The following is a 22,557-nucleotide window of genomic DNA, read 5'->3' as shown; positions in this document are numbered from 1 at the left end:
AATCTCATTTACTTATAAACTTGACACTGAAATAAAAGATGCTCTATATTTTCTTCCTCCAGAAAACAGAAAACACAAGACCAATCATGAGAATTAATATGGATTCCTCTTCTCCTAAGTTGCTCTCTATTTGGAAGTCTATTGAGGAACAACCCACTACTAAATATCTTCATTCTTGGTGGAATTTTGTTCCTCCAAACATCTTTCAAAGCCAATAATAAGGATTCTTCCAGCACTGGAGAGATATTGGTACATTGATCTAATAGCGTGTAACAATCCTGCACAGAGAAGTTCTTAGAAGGTGACCCCTTCCATATAAATTGATCTACTGCATCTGCTGATGGAAAACAAGCCGTCAGTAGAGACACCAAATCTGCTACACTGCTGGTGATAGAAGAGATTTCCCAAAATATCATTTTCACATAAAGATCATTTACGTTTTTTACAATTACTAAAAATACATGCCGCTGAATTAGAATAATTTAGAGTTGTTGAATCTCATTAAAGTTTCTTTTGATAAAATATTAACTTGCTCATTATTCTTTCAAGCGTTCTCCGCAAATTCTTTTAATGTTTCCAAAGAACATATGATGTTTTTTAACCCCGAAAATGAATACTCGAAAGAGTTCGAAGAACACTAAATAATTTCCCTTTGAGAGTATATCATCAATAACAAAAAAAAGTGTCAATCACTCACAATTTTCCACTTAAATTTAGTCATAATAATCTTAAAAGTTGCCATTTAAAAAGTAAAAAAAATCTTAAAAGTCATAATACATTCAATTTAGTCATCATCAGAGTCTTCCACATTGTAAATAACTTCAGCATCTCTTGACTCTCTTTTAAAACGAATTAGTCCGGTAACCAACTCTGGTCTAACATTTACAATAGGCTTCACTGTCATTTTTTTTAGCACGGGCAAATTGAGAAGTAGAAATCTGATAAAATCGAGTTCAAGTTGAAAGCCAGAAATGTTTTTTATTTTCACATTTCGTACTTGAATGGGTGTTTCTGGCTTCAAAAATATTTCTTCCCAACAATAGATGTCATTGATAGGTGTCAAAGGAGCACTATGCTGCTCAATCCTTGCCTACGGATCAAAGGGGAAAATATATTACATATAACTTAATCTTGAGATTAACAAAAATAAGTTTTAATATCGTGTAATAATCATTTGCAAATCATAGAGTTTAATAACTACATAAAAGTAAAACTAGAATACGCAAATGCACCCACAAATGAGCCAGCAAGGTAAAAAATAAATAAATATAGGGTAATGCTAACGAGTGCCCCAGGGACACTGGTTAAGAGATTTAAAAGGTAAGTTGAGCTTCATTTAATAAAGTAAAAAGATAAGTTTTTTAACCAAAATATATGTATTCAATGCATTGAAACCATAAATAATTAACTTTTTCATAGAATATTATGAGTATTCATTATTCAATGTATTGAATATATAATTTTTTCTTTATTAGGAATGCTTAACCAGTGCCCCCAGGGCACTCGTTAGCATGACCCATAATTATAAATAAATACTCACAGAAATTTCTAATGTTTGAAGATTAGATGAACTTCTGAGCAAGCAAAGAGCAGCCGAAATTTCTTTCAAATCATCAAAGTTTATGCATATAGAAAGAGAAAGTAGCCTTTTTAAAAGAGTAGGAAGCTTCACCGGCACAACACCTGCAGTCAAATACTAGAAAATAACGACTCTAAATAAGAATATGCATATAATATTTTTAATTCACCTCTACAATCAAATTCAGTATTAATAAGATTTTCAAGCATTATACCTTTAAAAAATAATTATTAATCTCTAGGTCCTGTATGTGACGTCGATGATCGAAAAATTTAAGCAAATTGCTAGAGCCTCCATGCAATCTACTTTGATTGCTTTCAGAATTCAAATACGAACTTAAACTGACATACACATCAGTTAATCGAAAAGTTTCATCAAAGCTTATATCCTCAAATGTATCCAAAATTTCAAGAAATTTAAGATTTGGTGCATGAATATTAATTTGGGTGATACCGTCAAGATTTGCCAATATCAAATTTTCTAGCAAAAGACAGCCGGATATCAAATTTTCAAAAGCATCTTGGGATATAGTAATCTCTTCGAGCTGAAGAGTTTTCAAGTTCTTGAAACCTTTAAACTTTGTTGGAGGTTTAACCGAACACCAAAATAATTTTAAAGTACGCAAGCTTTGACAAGAGAATAAGCGGCAAGGTATCTGATAGCCTTTTTCTATCCAAACTTCTAGTACAAGCTTTTGAACCGATCTTCCAATTAGATGATGAATCCAGCGATCAATTTCAATCTTAGGAATCACAATAGTGAAACTGTCGTTATAGTTGCAGATCTCGAACTTGATGATTGGCCCAGAATGAAGCAAAAGTACATGATTAACGATTTGCAAGAACTTGCTATTGAAAAGAGTAGGGTCTTCGGAATGTGACATAGAGACACAATCTGTATCAAATACAAGACGTGAAACTGTGTACCATTGGTTATTCCATTGGCTAGATAAAACACTTGTTCCGACTGCTTCTTTAATCGGCAAGCATGACAGAATCTTGTCTATAACATGATCTGGTAACGAACTAAGTCTATCCGGCTCCATATCAATCACAATTTCGGGAGTAGACTTTGTTTGTTTTGTTCCCTTTAAAAATATATTCATATGAAAACAAAGATTACAAACAAGAATCAGAAAACAAATTAGGTTAGTGTATATATGAATCTATGTATGCATACAAAAATTATATAAATAATTGTACAGATATTGAAATTCATTCATGGAATGCAATGCATATTGTATTCAAAGGAAGACTTTCATAAATTACCATGCAAGCTACTGAGTAGTTTGAAGAAAAGCACCTAATAATCTTTTGAATATAATTGCTACAACAAGCAAGAAAACATTAACTTAATTGGAACATTAACTTAATTTCATGTTTAAGAGAAATCAAATGAACAAGGAAGAGACAAATAACCAAAATATGGGTTGGGAATACCTTAGAGAGAAGGATTAGGGTTAGGGTTACCGTAACTGTGCTGAGTGAACTTAAATAGAAATATTTACTCCCTCAACTATATTAATTCTAAAGGATATTTACATCCTTAAAGCTCTCTAACTATATTGCGGATATGAAAATGCTTATTAGTAAGAAAGTGGAAAAATAAGAAATGCAAGAATAGATCCCAACCATCCATTATCACCACAACCCCATGATCCCTATTAAAAAAGAAGTTAAATTTAAAATTAATTTAAAATTTACCACTAAAATAGTGACACATACTCATTCTTGTATTTCTTTTTCAAATTGTTTCGTACTAAATAGCATTACTCTTGCGGAAAATATGCATTAAAATCTATACTGTTATTTTAAATATAATTTTAGAGTTAATCATCTACTACCAACCTTTTGGTCAAATGTAGATAGATTTATTCTTTAACAACTCAATTATTTTTAAATTTAAATATAAGCTTTAATTTTAAAGAATTTGAAAGCTAACTATTTATTTTAGTTGAATTTTAACATTTTATTACGGAAATTAAATTCAAATTCAAATAAAAAACATATTAATTGAATATTAATTTTTGTTGAAAATAAAATTAAAAGTTGACAAACTTAGGTCAAAGAATTTTCTAGTAGTGACTTGTTGCACGCTCAGTGATTGGAATTTTTTATCATTAAATTGGTCACTAAAAATAAATTTTTTAGTAGTGACTTGTTGCACGCTCAAAAACTGAGGCAATATTTTGTGCCTTAATAACTCACACTAATTCAGAACTTATGTGGCTTGAATCATTGCTCAAAGAACTTGGTGTAACTTTCTTCCCTCCCACACTTTTATGTGACAATCTTACTGATGTCCTTCTCTCGAACAACCATATTCTCCATGTCACGGTGTGGAGTATTTGGTTGATGCGTAATGCCGCCATCTTTAAGGGCGATGATGTTAATTTTGACGATTGTATAACGGTTATTGTTTCTAGGTCGTGGACTTGGCTTATTTCTTCGTGTAAATTAACTAATTGTTCTAATTTCTCTGTTTGGAATACTCTATCTCTCCTATGTTTTAAGAAGTAGGGGCTTTCCGCGTTGTTTCTATCTGGTAGAGTATCCTTATACTCCCTTTAATAGTATTTTGCCTATTAAAAAAACTAAACACATTGAAATTGACATCAACTTTGTGTGTGAAAGAGTCATTTCAAAACAAAAAAAAAGTCCAACATGTAGCTATTACTTTGTAAATCGAGATACTCTCACAAAATTGCTTGAGACGTGGACGTTTCAAGATTGCGCTCCAAGATCAAAAAATCGTCTGGTTCAATCCTCCTTGAGCGTCTGGGGGAGAAATAGAGTGTAGGTAATTACTCACCATAAATCAATCTTTGTAAGCACGGCAAAGATTCTCATGCACGCAAGTCATGCATACATAGGGATTATGTTAACTTATGCTTCAAGTTAGCTCAAGCATGCATGTGTAACTATATATAAGTATCTCAGCATTTTAATCAAACTAACTTCAATTAATCAAAGTGAAATGAAGTTCACAAAAAGCTTTTCCATTATTAAAAGGATTTTATCTTTGGCCACACCGTTTTTTAACATGAGAGTTTGATGTGAGAGCTAAATTCTTGTTAGAGGTGAGAATAGGCCAGACCAACTAACAGGAATCTATGGCCTAGCCTATACAGGCCAAAGTCAGACCAGACTTTTTTTTAAAAGTAGAAAATGCTTAGGCTTATTTTATAAGTTTATTTTGTTAAATAAACCAGACAATAAACCATAAAAAGACTTTTTAAGCTTATCAGGTTGACATATTTTAATAAATATGAATACATTTATTGTTTTTTATATTACATATTGTACTTTAAATTGAAAAACAAAAGTTAAGTTTAGTTATTTTGAAGAAATTGTGAACATAAGTCCTTCAAAAAAATTATGTAAAGAAGAACTCCTCGAAATGTATAGACTTTTTCTAAAGAATTTTTATATAATTTTTTTTTCTTTTCTGCACTTTGGTGCCTAGGGAAATGTATGATTCTTTGTGCTATAACATATGCACAATAAAAATGTATTAAGGGAAAATATTTGAGAGACTACTATTTTGTTTGAAGAATTATTTTAGGAAGATTAACAAAGGTACACAAAGGATCGATTGATAAATTTTAATATCGTGGTTGATCCCTTGTGTGTATTTTATCATGCTGAGCATAAAAATATTTATAATTTGTTCTTTGGTTGTGTTGTGCTTAAGAGATTACGGGATGTTTGGAGAGAATCGGATAACCGATTTTTTTAAGATCGGAGTATGGAGTTACAACAGCTAGCCCGATAAGTGAATGTGGCGGGCGACGTTTACATAGTCAACTCTAGAGTCTTTATGTGGTTCTTATTCTGAATACTCCATTCTGTAGTGAATGCTACTGTCATTTTGATGGGGATTGTCTTGTGCAATTGAAATAAAATTTGCTACCTTTGTTCCAAAAAAAAAGAAAACCGAAACATTTGAGAAATTAACATTTGAATTTTTTTAATTAAAAACGATAAAGTAAAATATAATACATTTATTAGAATAAAAAGTTATTTAATTTTAAATTAAAAGAGTAAAAATATATTAAAAAATTATTATAAGGAGTCTTCATCCATGTAAATAACTTGAGCTTTTGCCGATGCTCTCTTGAATTGAAGTAGTTCTCTCAACAACTCCACCTCCTGTCTGACCTTTACAAGAGGATTCACAATCATCTTTTCTAGCCTAGGCGAATAGAGAAGTAGAAATTTAATCAAATTTGTTTCGGATTTGAAACCAGAGATAAAGTTTATTGTCACATGTTGCACTCTAAGGAGCATGGCCGGCTTTGAAAAGATATCTTCCCAATAATAGAAAGCAGGTGTCAATAGAACATTTTGTTCCTCCATCGTTGCCTACAAGCAATTGTTAAAGAGGATATTAAACCTCTGAAAATAACATCACATTGATTGAGAAAAGTTGAAAAATTAGGTGTACACACAGTCTCAAATTTATGGGAATATATATATTGCACTGATTATGTTACTGTATCAAAATTGTCACCTATTCATATTCTTATTAGGGCAAGGTTAAACACTGACAATTAAATAAAAACAAAAACAGAATATGCAAGTTGAACCACAGATAAGACATGAAAGTAAAGCCAAGAGCTAAGTGATTACTCACAACTATTTCCAAATTTTGAAGATTAGGTGAACTTCTGAGCACACAAAGAGCAGCCGAAATTTGCTTAAGGTCATTAAAGTTTATGAATAAGGTAATAGATCTTAGATTGATACAAGGCGTAGAAAGCTTTATTGGCACAACAGCTGCAGTCAAATACTAAAGAAAAACCAGAAGAATAACTCTAAATCAGAATATGATATTTTGATGCAAAAAGAATGACTCGAAATCATATATATACTAGTAAATTTGTAAGTGGTCTAGTCACTCAACCAGTCAAATTCAACATTCTTGAGCATTATACCTTAAAAAAAAGCTATAGGGTGTTGAGAAGCTACCGCAGGGAGACATTGAAAATCAAAAACAAGATTGGGTAGTGTGTGGCTGTGTGCCAATTGTTCCTCCATTTTTTAGCCAAAACACTGGTTCCCACTGCTTCCCTAATTGGCAAGTAAGACAGAATCTCGCCAATTATATGAACTGGTAAGTCACTAATTATATCCGGCTCCTCCTCATCAATCAGTGTTGGGTGAGTAGACTCAGTTTCTTTTCTTTCCTATAGATGTTGGATCAATGGTACACAGGAATCAGAAAATAAACAAGGTTAGTGTATATTGAATCTATGCCTGCATACAAGAACCATGAAATTAAAACTAATATATAACTTCATTAAATAAATTTAAAAAAGCAGAATTCAAATTATAAAAAGGTAGGGTTCAAAATTTGGCATGAACACAGTATAATGAAATCAATTGATATATAAGATGAGTTCTAGATATTACCATTTTTACTGATTGAGTTATTCCAGGAAATAAACTTTTGAATCTGTTTGCTACAACAAGCAAAAACACGAATTAATTTGAGAAAAAATAAAGAAGAAATGAATTCAACGGAAAAAAAAAGTTGGTTGGGATAAAGTAGAGAGAAATGTTGAGATTTGAGACCTAGCTGGGAGATCAAAAGTAGATAACACTATAACGCAGTTTTCCGTTTTTTTAGTCGTGAAGTTTTGCTTCTTTTTTTGACCTATAAAGCATTTTCTCTCTTTTTTTTAAACAATTTCTAATATGCAGTTCATTTTAATTTTGAAGGACGTTTGAATACGTGTCACTGATTGGGATATAAAGTAAATTTGAATGAGGTTTGATTACGAGTCACTAATTAATGGTAATGCTAACGAGTGCCTCCGGGCATTGGTTAAGAGATTAAAAAGGTAAATTGAGTTTTATTTAATAAAGTAAAAAAGATATGTTTTAATCTAAAATATATGTATTCAATGCATTGAAAACATAAATAATTAGTTTTTCTAAAGAATATTATGTGTGTTCCAATGCCCCGGGAACACTCGTTAGCATGACCCATTAATTAATATTATTTTACAGAATAAATTAATAATTAGAAACATTAAGTTAATTTTCTTAAATATTAATTAATGAATTAAAATTGAGAAAAACAGTTATGTGCTCAATCTCATTTCACCATAGCTTCATCCCAATACCCAACTCACAAGTGGACACTATGTTGAGTTAGAATATGCTATATAAACCCTAAATAGAAATCTAACTTTTTCATGAGTTAATTATATAAACACTATATACCTGTTTGTTTCAAACTGTTGTAGTTGGAATTAAATCCTTATTCATACGATTTAGCATGAAATTAAAGTATCCATATTCAACATCCTCTACAAACTAAGTGTGTGATTTCTATATGATTGCCATTTAGACCGTTGGCAATTTTCCAAGAAATAATCTCTAAGAATGTTTATTTATATACATACTGCACTTTATGTGGAATGCTTGTCAAAGAAACCAACTTCATGTCTGAGAATTGATTTAAGATACTCAATCTGCATTCGAGAAATTTGTCTTTCTGCAGTTCTTGTCCAACAAAATCCTACTGCTGGATAATAACGTTTATGCAGTTATATTGGAATCAAAATTATACAAGTATAAAAAAAACTTTACTATCATTAGGTCCATGAAAGAACTCTGTAAGAAATCAGAAAAAAGAAGAACAAAAGATAAGTAAATTTGATGAAAATAGTTGAACAAATGTGGATGAAATTGTGCGATGTGGTTTCTAATGAGGCTAGACGCGTGATATTAAATCACACTGCAATTACGGTCCGATGCGGTTGGGGAGGCTACCGCATCCGCCCGCTGCAATTGCGGTTTTGGATGCAATTTAAAACCATGCAGATCATGCATACAAAGTCATGATGCTCTGACCTTATTTGCAATGATATCTATAAATCCATCGACATTGTTTTTCAAACTCAAAAAAGTGGCTTCTGATAAAATATTGATTTGCTCATAAATCTTTCTAGAGTTCTACGATCAAATTCTTATAATGTTTCCAAACTTTGGTTTCAATTTCCATTCAAGTTCAGATTCAGCTTCGTACTATAGAGTGGATTCCGATGGAAGCTTGAAAAAATACAAAGTGAATTCTAATCCTTTCATAAAAAAAAGTGAATTCTAATAAAAATAGCAGGAGCATACAACTTAGTAGTACTTCATTTCATATACTCAGAATGTATGATGTTTTTGAACCCAAAAGGGTTTGAAGAACACCAAATAATTTCACTTTGAGAATATGTTATAAATAACGAAAATCACTCATAATTTTCCACTTAACTTAAGTCATAATAACGTAAAAGTTGTCATTCAAAAAGAAAAAAGAAAACATTAAAAGTCATGATATATTAGATGGTTAATCATTATGAAGAGTCTTCCACATCGTAAATAACTTCTGCATCTGCTGACGCTCTTTTAAAACGAAGTAGTTGTGTAACCAATTCCGGTCTGACATTTACAACAGGTCTCACATTCATTTCTTCTAGCACGGGCGATTTGAGAAGTAGAAATCTGATAAAATCTAGTTCAAGTTGGAAACCAGAGATACTATTTATTATCACATGCCGCACTTGGATGGGTGTTTCTGGCTTCAAAAACGTTTCTTCCCAACAATAGGCGTCAGTGACAGGTATCCAAGGGACATCATCCAGTTCATTTCGCGCCTACATGCAATTTTTATAAATCCATGGATCAAAGGGGGATCGATAGTATATATAAGAGAGATATAGAGCATATTAAAACTCTCAAGGTAACAACACTATTGATTCATAAAAGATTGAAAATGAGATACACTAATATCTTATTTTATAGAATTTTACTACACTGCTAACTCAATCTAAATTGCAATTGATTCATAACTTTTGTTAATTTGTTAATAATATTAACTAACGTCTACAAGTTATGGAATCCAATATCTGAGTTTTTTATTAAAAAAAACTTAATTTTGAGTTTAAATAAATTAAGTTTTTAGTAAACACCAAACAAAAATTGTTTGCTAATCCAAGAGCTTAATAGTTACTCCCTCTGGTCTCATTTATAAAAAAAAATTCTTTTTTAGATACATACAATAAATAATGTATCTGGACAATATGTTATCCAGATGCATTATTTATTCAATGTATTAAAAAAGGAATTTTTTCTTATAAATGGAATCAGAGGTAGTAATTAAAACAAAACTAGAATGTGCAAATCCAACTCCACCCCGAAATCAGCTAGCAAAGCAAAGCCAAACAAATCTAAATTAGTACTCACAGAAATGTACAATGTTTGAAGATTAGGTGAGCTTCTGAGCAAGCAAATGGCAGTCGAAATTTCCTTCAAGTCATCAAAATTTATGCATAAAGAAAGACATTCTAGTTCAATACAAGGAGTAGGAAGCTTTGTCGGCACAACACCTACACTCAAATACTGGAAAAATACAATGGTTGTAGATCAGAATATAAATATAATGTTTTCATACTTACAGAAATTTTTAGGGTGACTTAAGAGTCACTTCTACAATCAAACTCAACATTAATAAGATATTCGAGCATTATACCTTTAAAAAATAATCATGAATTGCCAGGCTCCATATGTGAGGTAGGCCGTTGAAAATTTTGAGCAAATTGCTAGAGCGTCCGTGCAATCTACTTTGATTGCTTTCGGAATTCAAATACAAACTTAAACCGACATATACCTCAGTTAATTGAAAAGTGTCGTCAAAGCTAATATCCTCAAATTCATCAAAGATGGAAAAATATTTAAGATTTGGGGCATGAATATTAATTTGAGAGATGTCAACCTCTGTTAACATCAAATTTTCAAGTAGAGGGCAGCGAGATATCAAGCTTTCCAAATCATCTTGGGATATAGTAACATCATACAGGTCAAGCTTCTTCAAGTTCTTGAGACCCTCAAACATTGTTGGAAGTGTAAGGCAACAGTCATATAATCTTAAATCACGTAAGCTTTGACAAGAGAATAAACCCCAAGGTATCTTATATTGTTCTTCTAACGAAATTTGTAGCACAAGCTTTTGAATAGACCTTTCTATTAGATGAAGAATCCATCTATCAATATCAGTCTCAGGAATCGCACAAATGAGTTTTGTATTGTAGTTGCGGATCTTGAACTTGTTAATTGGCCCGGAATGAAGTAAAAGTACATTATCAACCATTTTCAAAAACTTGATATTTGAAATTGAATGATTTTGGAAAGGTGCAAAGGAGACACAATCCGTATTAAATACAATACTTGGTAGTGTGTGCCATTTCTTTTTCCACATACTGGATAAAACACTTGTCCTCACTGCATCTTCGATTGGCAAGTATGAAAGAATCCTGTCTATTACATGACCTGGTAACCAACTAAGACGATCCGGCTCCATATCATTCGGCTCCATATCATTCGGCTCCATATCATTCGGCTCCATATCTTTTGCAATTTGGGGAGCCAACTTTGTTTGACTTGTTCCCTTTAGATAGATATATTCATATTGAAACAAAGTTACATACAAGAATCACAAAACAAAGGTTTGTGGATATATGAATTATAGCTAGAATCATAACCTTGAGATTATAAAATGGTATGGTTATACTAAAAAGATGGTTACATATAATGTGACAGCAGTATATTAAAACTCATTCATGGAATGCATATGGTATTCATAGGAAGACTATCATAAATTACCATGTCAAGCTACTGATTCAGAGAAAAGCACCCAATAATCTTTTGAATATGATTGCTACAACAAACAAAAAACCATTAACTTAATTGGAAAATAAAGAATAAAAAATAGTTAAGAGAGAATGCATGGCATGTTTAGGAGAAATCAAATGAACGAGAAGGATTAGGGTTAGGGTTACCGTAACAGTACTGAGTCAACTCAAGGAAATAACTCGGAGTCTAAGCCAGTAAACATCTTGTGATTCTTAAATAACATATATTCCGATTAGCACTCACACGAATGCATATGAATATCCTTAAAGCTCTCTAAATATAGTATGCGGAAAATAAATATTTTCCAAAATTTTTTTTAAGTTAATCATCTACTATTTTTTATAAATAAATTTATTCTAAACAGCTCAATTATTTTTTAAATCAAAATAAAAATTTAAATATACATTTTAATTTTAAAGAATTCCAAAGCCAACTAATATATAATGAGTGGTAGCAACACATACTCTTAATAGACTATATTTTATTATTAACACTTCTAGTAAATTATCTAAATTTGATGGGACCTACATATATTTTAATTAATTAAATTAAATAGTGTGTGATAAAAAAATATTCTTCCACTAAAATATTCTATTTATGTAGTTAACACAGTTTCTCTTCGTAGAAATCTTTAAACAATATTTTTAAGCTATACTTGACCCTTAATTTAAGTATATATAAATAATAAGAAAAAAACATGTAAATTCATTAGAATCCGGAGATGTATTTTTAAATGTGAAGTTAAGCTTCTCTAACTTTATGTTATGACAAAGACAACTTAATTTCTCAAGAATATGCGAATATATCAAGGGTAAAAGCATCATGAACCAAAGCTATAAAATCAACACTTGTATCCTAAGCAATATTGTCAAAGATGAATTTGGACCTCTTTGAAACTTTATCATCTATTTTAGGTATAAGTTGTAATTCCATTATATGCTATACTACCGTGCTAAGAAATATGTTATTAATTTCATCCAAATGCATAACTTATTTCTAAACATCATAACATTTGCATACAAATTGTTTTAATAAATATTTTTCAATGTTATAGCAGATGTAACCGGTTACACCAATTGGTTAACTGGTTACATGAACGAAAAAATAATTCCGTTCATAATTTGCTATGACATTGAAAACCGAATTGCATTTGCATAAGCCATGATTTTTGCAAGCCTGTGGTGAATACTTTAACTTTTGGAAAAAATCCATCTGAAGGCTCATCTTGAGACACAAGGAGATGAAATCAGGGATGCTGTAGAGAATAGTCTAGTCTGTTTGTTCCTACTAGCATTGTAAATGGTGTTTGTACACCAAAAATTGCTTGGGACGAAGATGATAAGAAGAAAATACTATATGGTAAGAAAGAAATAAACATACTTCAAGGAGCACTTAGCATGGAAGAATTATTTCGTGTTTCACAATGTACTACGGCAAAGAAAAAATGGGAAACATTGGTGGAAACTTGTGAAGGAACAGATGGAGTTAAAAGACCTAGATTGTACACCTTGAGTTAAGAATACGATTTATTTAGAATGCAACCCAGAGAATCAATCCTTGACTTGCAAAAAAGATTTGTACATTTGACAAATCATTTGAAAGCAATTTGTAAGACTTTTTATAACGATGAACTTAATCTTAAAATTCTTAGATCTTTAACCAGGGAACTGTAACACAAAGTAACAACGATATTTGAAAAAGAAAAGTCTACCCACTTTGACTTTCGCAACGTTGTTTGGAAAACTTCAAGAATATGAGATGGAATTTGAAAGACTAGAGAAGCATGAGAATCAAGAGAATAAATCCAAAAGTATCGCTTTAAAGGGTGATTCAAAAGAAATAGAAAAGGAAGACACTTCGGAAGAAGATGAGAACATCATGTTACTTATTAACAGGTTAGGCAAATGGTTTAGTAATAATGATAATTCTAACTTTGCAAAAAAGATGAAATTCTTTAACAAGAAAGAAGCCTCTACATCTGCACAAAATGTCACTTGTTATGAATGTGGAAAATAAGGACACATAGAGACGGATTGTTCAAAACTTGTAAAGAAAAATAGTTTCAAAAGAATAAAGGAGTTAAAGCCTAAAAGAGCCTACATTGCATGGGATGATAATAAAGTAAGTTCATCATCCGATTCATAAAACGAAGAATGTGTAAATCTTGCATTGATGTCATCATACCATTTCGATGATGAAGAAGAGGTTAGTAATGAAATATCTCCTTATAATGATGATGCACAGGGTGCTATAAATGAGTTACTCAATGAATTCAAAATTCTGTATAAAACGGTGTTAACACAAGAGAAACAAATTTTATCTCTTGAAAAAAGATTGACACCATATAAAAAAAATTGAAGTTGAAAAACAACATTATATTGACAAAGAAAAACGGAATTTTACATGCAAAGAGTGTGATTAACTTTCTTTTCAAACTATCCAATTGAAAAGAGTTTTTGAAAGATATGAAAAAGGAAAAATTGGATTTGAAAATATCCTTAGTCAACAAATATACTTCAATGATAAAAGTGGACTTGGTTATTTTAAATTTTATCAACCAAGTGCTAGTAAAACTATCTTTATTAAAGAAAATGACCAATCTAACAAAGAGAAAATGAATAAAGCTCAAAAGGTTCATCATCATCCTAAGAAGAGATGTCCCAAAAAGAAATCTTGTGTTTCTAGATATATATATATATATATATATATATATATATATATATATATATATATATATATAAAAGTAATTTTGTTCCTACATGTTTCTATTGTGATATTATTGGTCATACACCTAATGCTTGCTATGTAAGAAACTTTAGTGTGGCAAGTAAGCATCATTTGTGGGTCAAGAAAGGAACTAATTATGAAGGACCCAAGGCACGTTGGGTACCTAAAAAAACTTAATTTGTATTGTAGGCTTGCTTGAAGATCACTACAAATTTATAGTATCTTGATAGCGGTTGTTCGAAGCATGTGATGTGATTCTTAAGCAAATTTTTAAATCTAGTGCTTAAGGCCAAGAGTTATGTCGCTTATAGGGACAACAATAAAGGAAAAATGCTTGGAATTGGCAAAGTTGGAGCACCACCTTTCACAATTATTGAAGATATACTTTATGTTGAGGGACTAAGGCACAATCTTCTAAGCATAATCTAACTTTGTGACAAAGGCTTCAAAATCAAGTTCACCTGAATGCTTGATTAAAGATGAAGTTACTCATAAGGTAAAACTCAAAGGTAAAAGAATCAATAATATATTTATGATATCTTTAGACGATTTATCTTTGAAATTAGAGTGAAATATCTCATGGTAAACAACAATGACTCGTGGCTTTGGCATAAAAAAGCAGCTCATTTTCATATGAAACATTTATATAAACTATTCAAATGTGATCTAATCATTGGTTTACCAAAGATAAAGTTTGTCAAAGATAAATTATGTGATTCTTGTCAAAAAGGAAAACAAACCAAATCAACTTTCAAGCTAAAGAAATATGGTATCAGCAACAAGGCCACTTCAATTTTTGCACATGAACTTGTTTGGTCCATCAAGAACAAGAAGCTTCGAGTGAAATGCATATGTCTTAGTTATTGCTGATGATTTTTCTAGATATTCTTGAAGTTTGTTTCTTTTGAAGAAAACTGATGCTTTCAAGGCATTTAAAAAGTATGCAAAGCAAGTACAAAATTAAAAATCATTAAAGATCACATCAATTAGAAGTGACCATGATGGAGAGTTCCAAAATGCATCGTTTGAAGAATTTTATGAAGAACATGGCATATTCCACAATTTTTCAGCACCAAGGACTCCACAACAAAATGGAGTGGTAGAAAGAAAGAATCAATCTCTAGTGGAACTTGCAAGACAATGCTTAGTGAATCAAGTCTACAAAAGTATTTTTGGATGGATGCGGTTAGTACGACATGTTAAGTAAGTAATCGGGTTATCATAAGATCAATTTGAAAAAGACTCCATATAAACTCTTTATAGAAAGAAAGTCAAACATTTCTCACTTTTATATCTTTGGATGCAAATGTTTTGTCCTCAACAATGACAAAGACAATCTCGGTAAGTTTGATGAGAAATTAGGCAAATGTGTATTTCTAGGTTATCCGCCTCAATAATAAAGCTTATAGAATTTATAATAAAAGATTCCTAACTATTAAGGAATTAATGCATGTTTCTTTTGATGAATCTGAAACCTATCATGAGGAAATAATTATCTTTGAGGATGATGATATTTTAGAAATGCCTTTGGAAGATGTTGCCAAAGATAACAATGTTGATCGATCAAAACATCAAGAAGAATCTTCACAACAAGAGACAAATCAAAGTACTTTTTCTCTAGAATGGAGAACCCATCGTGATCATCCAATTGACAAAGTAATTAGTGACATAAGAAAAGGAGTTTCAACAAGGCTAAATCTCAAGGATGCTTGCTTGAATATGGAATTTGTTTCTCAAATAGAACCTTCCAAAATTAATGAAGTCTTAGAAGACAACCAATGGATACTTTATATGCAAGAGGAGTTAAATCAATTCGAAAGAAATCAATTTTGAGAACTAGACCAAGTAATAAACACATCATAGGTACAAAATAGGTGTTTAAGAACAAACTTGAGGAGAATGGTATAATTGTTCGAAAAAAAGAAGGTTGGTGGCTCAAGGTTATAATCAAGAAGAAGGAATCAACTTTGAAGAAACATTTGCTCTGGTGCAAGGTTAGAAACTATTTGTTTATTACTTGTTTATGTATGTTCATTAAATTTTTTGCTTTTCCAAATGGGCATCAAGAGCGCCTTCTTGAATGGATACATCAATGAGGAATTCAATGTCAAAAAACCTTACGATTTTGAAGACTTCAAGAATCCTTCACATGTCTTTAAGTTGAAGAAAGCTCTTTATGGCTTGAAGCAAGCACCAAGAGCATGGAATGATAAACTTAGCAACTTGATATATGAAAGAGGATTGTAAAAGGTGAAGTTGATAAAACTTTGTTTATAAAGAAAATTAAAGGTCATACTTTATTGGTTCAAGTATAAGTTGAGGACATCATATTCAGATCAACAAACCAAGATCTATGTGAAGAATTTTTATTGATGATGCAAGGAGAATTCGAGATGTCTATGATGCGTAAGATGAATTACTTTCTTGGACTACAAATTAAGTAATTAAAGAATGGCATCTTCATCAACCAATCTAAGTATAGCAAAAAATTGTTAAAAATAATTGATATGGGCAATTGCAAAGCAATGGCTACTCCAATGGACAGTGGAACTTATGTAGATCAAGATGAATTTGGTGTTACAATAAATATCACAAAATATCGATGTATGATTGGTTCATTGTTATATTTGATGACAAGTCATCATGATATTATGTTTAGTGTTTGTCTTTGTACTCGATTTCAAGAAAATCCAAAGAAATCACATCTTTCCTCCGTGAAGAGAATAATGAAGTATATCAAAGGGAAAACAAATGTCGGTCTATGGTATCCTAAAGGTAGTGTATATGATTTAATTGGTTATTCTGACTCAGATTATGCAGACTGTAAAACTGGCCGAAAAAGCACAAGTAGTACATGTCATATCCTAGGAAACACTTGTGTCTTGGTCCTACAAAAAGCAAGTTTGTGTTGCTTTTAGTACTGCTGAAGTAGAATATATTGCAGTAGGAAGTTGTTGTGCACAAATATTTTGGCTAAAGCAACAACTCAGATGCATTCCGTTGAAATGTGATAATACAAGTGCTATAAACATAACCAAAAATCCTGTCTTGCACTAAAGAGCCAAACATATAGACATTCAACATCATTTTCTCCGAGATCATGTACTTAAGGGTGATGTTGAAGTTACATTTGTGGATACTCATAACAAACTAGCAGATATTTTCACAAAATCGCTTGCAAAGGAGCCGTTCTTCAAGATTTGAAGAGAACTAGGCATATTGGATGAGCATGATGTGTAATTCTCATTATAAATACATTTCTACAATCATACTTGAATGAAATCAACTCTCATACATCAATCTCATTAACGTACATGCTATCTTATATAATTTTTGGGTTAATTCACAATTTCATTTGTGAATTATTCTTTCTATTATGATTCTTCATATATCAGCATGTAATATGTATTATATGTTGTTTCTATATGTTATATGTGTTATGGTATTATGTTCTTATTAAGTTATGTCATTGTGTTGTGTTATGGTATTTTGTTGCATAGTTTCTATTTTTTGTGGATATGCATCAACTTTCAACTCTTTTCCACATCCTTTTTACTAATGACAAAGACGGAGAAGATATATGTGTATGTGTATGTGTTGTATCTAAATTTTGCAGTAACAAAGATGTCAAATTCTCTATGAATCAAGAGAGAGCTTTGATCAATGTGGAGTTATCAAAGTTAGCGGAAGCATTCACTTAAAAGCTTCTCAAATGTTCTAAGAGATTCAAGTATTTCAACTTTCAATGGTTATCATCATTAAAATGGGGGAGATTGTGAAATCAATTTTCTCCGACATTATGTTTTGGTGAAGACAACTTTAATCTCTCAAGAACAAGTGCATGTCTTAAAGGATGAGCAAAAGCATCATGAGCCAAAACTATGGAATCAATACTTATATCTCAATCAATATTGTCAAATATGAATTTGGACCTTTTTGGAGCTTGATCATTTATTTTAGGTACAAGTTCCAATTCTATTATATGCTATAATATAGTGCTTAAAAATATGTTATTAATTTCATCCAAATGCATGACTTGTTTCAAAACATCATGGCATTTGCATACAAACTGTTTTATTAAATATTTTTCAATTTTATAGCAGATGTAACGGGTTACACCAATTGGTTAACCAATTACATGAACGAAAAATGGTTTTTCAGAAAATTATTTCAAACATTCTGTTTTTGGTGAATTGTGGAATTTGCAACCGTTTCTAAAACACATTAAAACCGCCACAATTTGCATCGGTTAGTAAAAATGCCTTATTTTTTTAAAAACTATCAGGTATAACCGTTTACAACTTTTGGTTAACTAGTTACAAATACGAAAATTTTAAATTGTATGCACTGCTTCAACTGTAACCGGTTATGATGATGTGTTAATCGGTTACCATTGAAGTAGTTGCACTTTGTGGTACTTTTTGATTAAAAGTCTTATTCTAACGAATTTTAAACTTCATCCATCAATCAATGTGTTGATTCATCATATTATACTCTTTCATAATTGTATTATACATGTATAAATACTCTATGTTTTAGATTTTGAAAACTCACCTCTTTCAATTCAATTCAAACTCATTTTCTCTCAAATTTCAACCGAGTGTTTTGTGTCATAAACCTTTTTGTGAAACTTATTGCATTCAATTTTCATTGCATCACTTAAAGTTGTAATATTACTTTTGAGCACTTGTATAATAACATATTGTGAATTGCTTATTTGAAATGAAAGATCAATTCTAGTAATTGACATACATCTTTACTTATTCAAACTTCTTGTAAAAAATTTAGAATTGTGTTTGTACGTATACCTTGTCGTCCAAGATTGTTGGAAACAAGAGAGTGAAAAGGAGAGGATTATTCTCTTTTCACTTGGTTGAAGCATAAGGTTATTTGCCTTAGTAATTTAGTTAGTTACTTGTGTATAGAGGTTCTAACAATTTTGAAATCTCTTACATGTTTACATGTTGTAAGGGGACTAGACATACTCTTGGACCAGGGGCGGAGCCAAGGCCCAGCTAGCCCGGGCAGGCGCCCGGGCTCAATCCCTATTTTCTTTGTACTCTCCCAAATTTAATAGTCGATTTTTAGACAAATCAGGGGTAAAATTAGGGCAAAATTAGTAAAAATAGGGTGTGAAAATTAAAACATATGAATAATCAATGGTGTAAAATTTTTGCCCAGGCTGCATAAAATTTCTGGCTCCGCCACTGTCTTGGACTGTGAGAGGAACTAGTATAATCCCTCTGTGTTCATTATTTTTCTGTCTTTACCGCTTTCATCACTTAACCATAACCCAAAAAGAATAATAAAACATAGGGAAATGCTAACCATGCCCTCAGAGCAATAGTTAAGACTTTAAAATAGTAAATTTATCTTGGTAATCTGCATATTTAATGCCTTGAAAATTGAAATATTATATTTTCTATAAAATATTTTCTTTTTATAGAATGCTTAACCATTGCCTTGAGGACACTGGTTAGCAAAGACCCTAAAACATATCTCTAAAAACTAGAAAAATTTTAAAATGCCTAATTCACTCCCCCTTCTTAGGTGCATTTCATACTTACATTGAAAACATTCTGGAAATGCATTTTCAAAATAAACTTAGTTGTAAAACTGGGTTGTAGCTCAAAAATGAATAAATTATATGTGTATGAGGTGCGTTCAAAAATATCTCTTTGAAAAACTGAGGGGCATTTTGGATTTTCATAAAGTTCTTTTCCACCACATAGGATGTGTCAAGAAATTCTCTAATTTTAAAGATGAGGTACTGGGCTTGGGTCATACAAAAGCTTAGTCTATACCAACTTTCCCCAAACTTTAGCTAACAAAAGTTAGGTGATGGAATGAGTTTGGTGTTATGTCTTGATATACAGTTGACGAAGTTCTTTTTGAGATCACAGTTAAATATACACGGTTCTCTTTTGTGAGGCCATAATTGATTGTCTTGGTGTCCCTTTAGCTTGGATTCGTAGATAATTGTCAAATTAATGGTACAGAATGATATATAAAACTTATCATGCTCCTGCTAGGCAGTGAGAAAAAGTTTAACTTCAGTCATACAGTACTAACCTCAAAGGTGATTTGAAATTAAAAATCAATATGATAAGTCTTCGATAACGTATATAACTTCAGCTTCTCCCGAAGCTCTCTTGAACCGAATTAGTTCTGTCATCAACTCCAGCCTTAATGTTGGTAGAGGCTTCACAGTCATCTTTTCTAGCACGGGCGAATAGAGAAGTAGAAATTGGATAAAATCTAATTCAGATTTGCAACCAGAGATGTTATCTAATGTCACATGTCGCACTTGAAAGGGAGTGGCTGGCCTTGAAAAGGTGTCTTCCCAGCAATAGGTTTCAAATGCCAAAGGTAGAGTTTCGACCTCAAACCGTGCCTACATGTAATTGTTACAAATCTATGTATCAAAGGGGGATGATAGTATGCATAAGTGAGATACAAAGCATTCTATCTAAAATGCAACTGATTCATAACTTATGTCAGCAATATCGCAACTCAAATATACTCAAAGAAAAAACTGTTTGTGATATCTAGAGTTTAATAATCACATAACTAAATAGAAACAAAAACATGGCGTGCAAGTGCAAGTGCAAGTGCAACCACAAATCAGCAAACAAAACAAATCAAAGCAAAGCCAAACTAAACTGAATGAGTACTCACATGTATTTCTAATTTTTGAAGATTAGGTGAACTTCCGAGCAAGCAAAGAGCCGCCAAAATTTCCTCCAAGTTATCAAAGTTTACGCTTAAGGAAAGATAACTTAGATCAATACAAGGGGTAGGAAGCTTTCCTGGCGAAATACCTGCAGCCAAATTCTGAAACACAGCAGAAAAATGGCTCCAAATCAGAATATAATGTTTTTAATACTTACAAATCATACACAGGATTATGGTTCATATTCAATAGCATTAGGTGAGTCACGGCTAATGTTTGAGCACTATACCTTTAGAAAATAACCATGAATCATTAGACTCTGTATGTGAGGTAGATGATCGAAAAATTTGAGAAAATTGCTAGAGCGTCCATGCAATGTACTTTGATTGTTTTCGAAGTTGAAATCCACCCATGAATCTGCAAATACCGTAGCTAATTGGAAAGTGTTGTCAAAGCTAATCCCCTCAAATTCACCAACGATTTCAAAAAACTTGAGATTTGGTGCATGAATATTAATTTGGGTTAAACCATCAACTTCTGTCAATATCAATTTTTCAAGCAGAGGGCAGCCGGATATCAAGTTTGCAAAATCATCTTGAGCCACTGTAACCATATTAAGATCAAGACTTTTCAAGTTCCTAAAGCCCTTAAACATCTTTGGAGGTTTAAACCATGACCACCTTAGTTTTAAATGATGTAAACTTTGACAAGAGAACAAGCAAAAAGGTATCTTATATGGTTTTTCCTCTAACCAAACTTCTAGCACAAGCTCTTTAATAGACCTTCCGGTCAGATAAAGAATCCATCTATCAATATCACCCACAACATTTCCTCTGTTGACATCACACTCACAGAGCTTGAAAACGTTGATTGGCCCAGAATGAAGTAAAAGTACATGATCAACAATTTTCAAAAATTTGCTATCAATAACTAATAAGTCTTTGGAATCTATTGTAGCAGGGACAAATTGTTTATCAAACACAAGATTTGGCAGTGTGTACCATTTGTTCCTCCATTTGTAGGATAAAACACTTGTTCTAACTGCTTCCCTAATTGGCAAGTGTGACAAAATATGGTCGATTATATGACCTGGTAAGTCGCTAATTATATCCGACTCCGCATCAATAACTTTTCGGCGAGTTGTCTTTGTTTGTTTTAATGAAACAAAGAGTACATACAGCAATCAGAAAAATTGCACAGTTAGTGTATGCATACTAGAATTATAACTAAAAGAGAACAACTCAAACTAATGTAACTTCAGTAAAATAAATAAATTGCACACAGTTATTTATTCTTTAGAATTCAAACAATAAAAGGATGTTTTGAGTTACCATGACAAGCTAGCAATTGAAAAACGCCAGTAATCTTCTGGAATGTGATTGCTACTACAAACAAAAAACATTAATCAATTTGCAAAAATAATAATAAACATGAATAACTAAAAATGTTCTTACCCTAAGGATTCGGAATCTTAGAGGGAATAGATTAGTTCCAAATTGAAATTTTCTATTAACACTATTCATAAAATTGGGATGAAAAGGGTTTAGGGGTCACACGCCTGCGACTGCGAGTTTCCGGCAGAACACTTTTTTATTTATCCTGTTTGGAATCATTTCAGTCAATTAAATAACAATTCAATCATTTACTTTTGATTTTATTATTTAAATTTAAATTATTTAAGCTTTTATTTTTTTAAATTGTGCGTATAAAATTTGAAACGTGATTAATTTATAGTGAATAAACTTATTTTTTGGGTCTGTACATTTATTATTTTTGTTTTAAAGAGATCTTAAGAATTTCTTACCATGTAATAGTCCTTCATACACTTACTTTTTTTTTTATTAGCCGAAACACATCTGTGTCATATTATTTTATGCAGGTCTATTTTT

The 22,557-nt window shown here is 31.5% G+C and overlaps 3 protein-coding genes across 4 annotated transcripts; all 3 read right to left on the bottom strand.

Moving 5' to 3' along the window:
• Positions 1–784: 784 nt before the first annotated feature.
• Positions 785–3,950, bottom strand: LOC131598510 (F-box/FBD/LRR-repeat protein At1g13570-like). Its single transcript, XM_058871104.1, has 5 exons — positions 3,787–3,950; positions 2,848–2,905; positions 1,794–2,666; positions 1,541–1,696; positions 785–1,090 (listed from the first exon to the last, which is right to left on the bottom strand). The coding sequence occupies exons 1-5, from the start codon at positions 3,948–3,950 to the stop codon at positions 785–787; spliced, it is 1,557 nt and encodes a 518-aa protein (XP_058727087.1).
• Positions 3,951–5,643: 1,693 nt separating this feature from the next.
• Positions 5,644–10,981, bottom strand: LOC131598509 (F-box/FBD/LRR-repeat protein At1g13570-like). The gene is made up of 3 exons (XM_058871103.1): positions 10,109–10,981; positions 9,823–9,978; positions 5,644–5,943 (listed from the first exon to the last, which is right to left on the bottom strand). The coding sequence occupies exons 1-3, from the start codon at positions 10,979–10,981 to the stop codon at positions 5,644–5,646; spliced, it is 1,329 nt and encodes a 442-aa protein (XP_058727086.1).
• Positions 10,982–19,521: 8,540 nt separating this feature from the next.
• Positions 19,522–22,280, bottom strand: LOC131596347 (F-box/FBD/LRR-repeat protein At1g13570-like). 2 transcript variants are annotated; one of them, XM_058868975.1, is made up of 5 exons: positions 22,123–22,280; positions 22,000–22,053; positions 20,958–21,812; positions 20,674–20,829; positions 19,522–20,389 (listed from the first exon to the last, which is right to left on the bottom strand). In XM_058868975.1, the coding sequence occupies exons 2-5, from the start codon at positions 22,000–22,002 to the stop codon at positions 20,093–20,095; spliced, it is 1,311 nt and encodes a 436-aa protein (XP_058724958.1). In that variant the 5' UTR covers positions 22,003–22,053; positions 22,123–22,280; the 3' UTR covers positions 19,522–20,092. The 2 variants fall into 2 exon arrangements, with proteins under 2 accessions (XP_058724958.1, XP_058724959.1); XM_058868976.1 differs by having other exon boundaries at positions 22,000–22,050; positions 22,123–22,276.
• Positions 22,281–22,557: the final 277 nt, after the last annotated feature.

The sequence above is a fragment of the Vicia villosa genome, linkage group LG4 (assembly GCF_029867415.1).
Source record: "Vicia villosa cultivar HV-30 ecotype Madison, WI linkage group LG4, Vvil1.0, whole genome shotgun sequence".
In the NCBI taxonomy this organism is placed as follows: domain Eukaryota; kingdom Viridiplantae; phylum Streptophyta; class Magnoliopsida; order Fabales; family Fabaceae; genus Vicia; species Vicia villosa.
This window is presented reverse-complemented; position numbering and strand designations above follow the sequence as displayed.

Coding starts and splice junctions, on each gene's coding strand:
- LOC131598510 (XM_058871104.1), bottom strand. CDS start 3,950: ATGGCGGCATTACGCATCAACCAAATACTCCACACCGTGACATGGAGA. Junction 2,906..3,786: donor CACATAAGTTCTGAATTAGT/GTGAGTTATTAA, acceptor TGCTTGTTGTAG/CAATTATATTCAAAAGATTA. Junction 1,091..1,540: donor TTCAAACATTAGAAATTTCT/GTGAGTATTTAT, acceptor TTTGATCCGTAG/GCAAGGATTGAGCAGCATAG.
- LOC131598509 (XM_058871103.1), bottom strand. CDS start 10,981: ATGGAGCCGAATGATATGGAGCCGAATGATATGGAGCCGAATGATATG. Junction 9,979..10,108: donor TTCATGATTATTTTTTAAAG/GTATAATGCTCG, acceptor GTATTTTTCCAG/TATTTGAGTGTAGGTGTTGT. Junction 5,944..9,822: donor TTCAAACATTGTACATTTCT/GTGAGTACTAAT, acceptor AATTGCTTGTAG/GCAACGATGGAGGAACAAAA.
- LOC131596347 (XM_058868975.1), bottom strand. Junction 20,830..20,957: donor TTCATGGTTATTTTCTAAAG/GTATAGTGCTCA, acceptor GCTGTGTTTCAG/AATTTGGCTGCAGGTATTTC. Junction 20,390..20,673: donor TTCAAAAATTAGAAATACAT/GTGAGTACTCAT, acceptor AATTACATGTAG/GCACGGTTTGAGGTCGAAAC.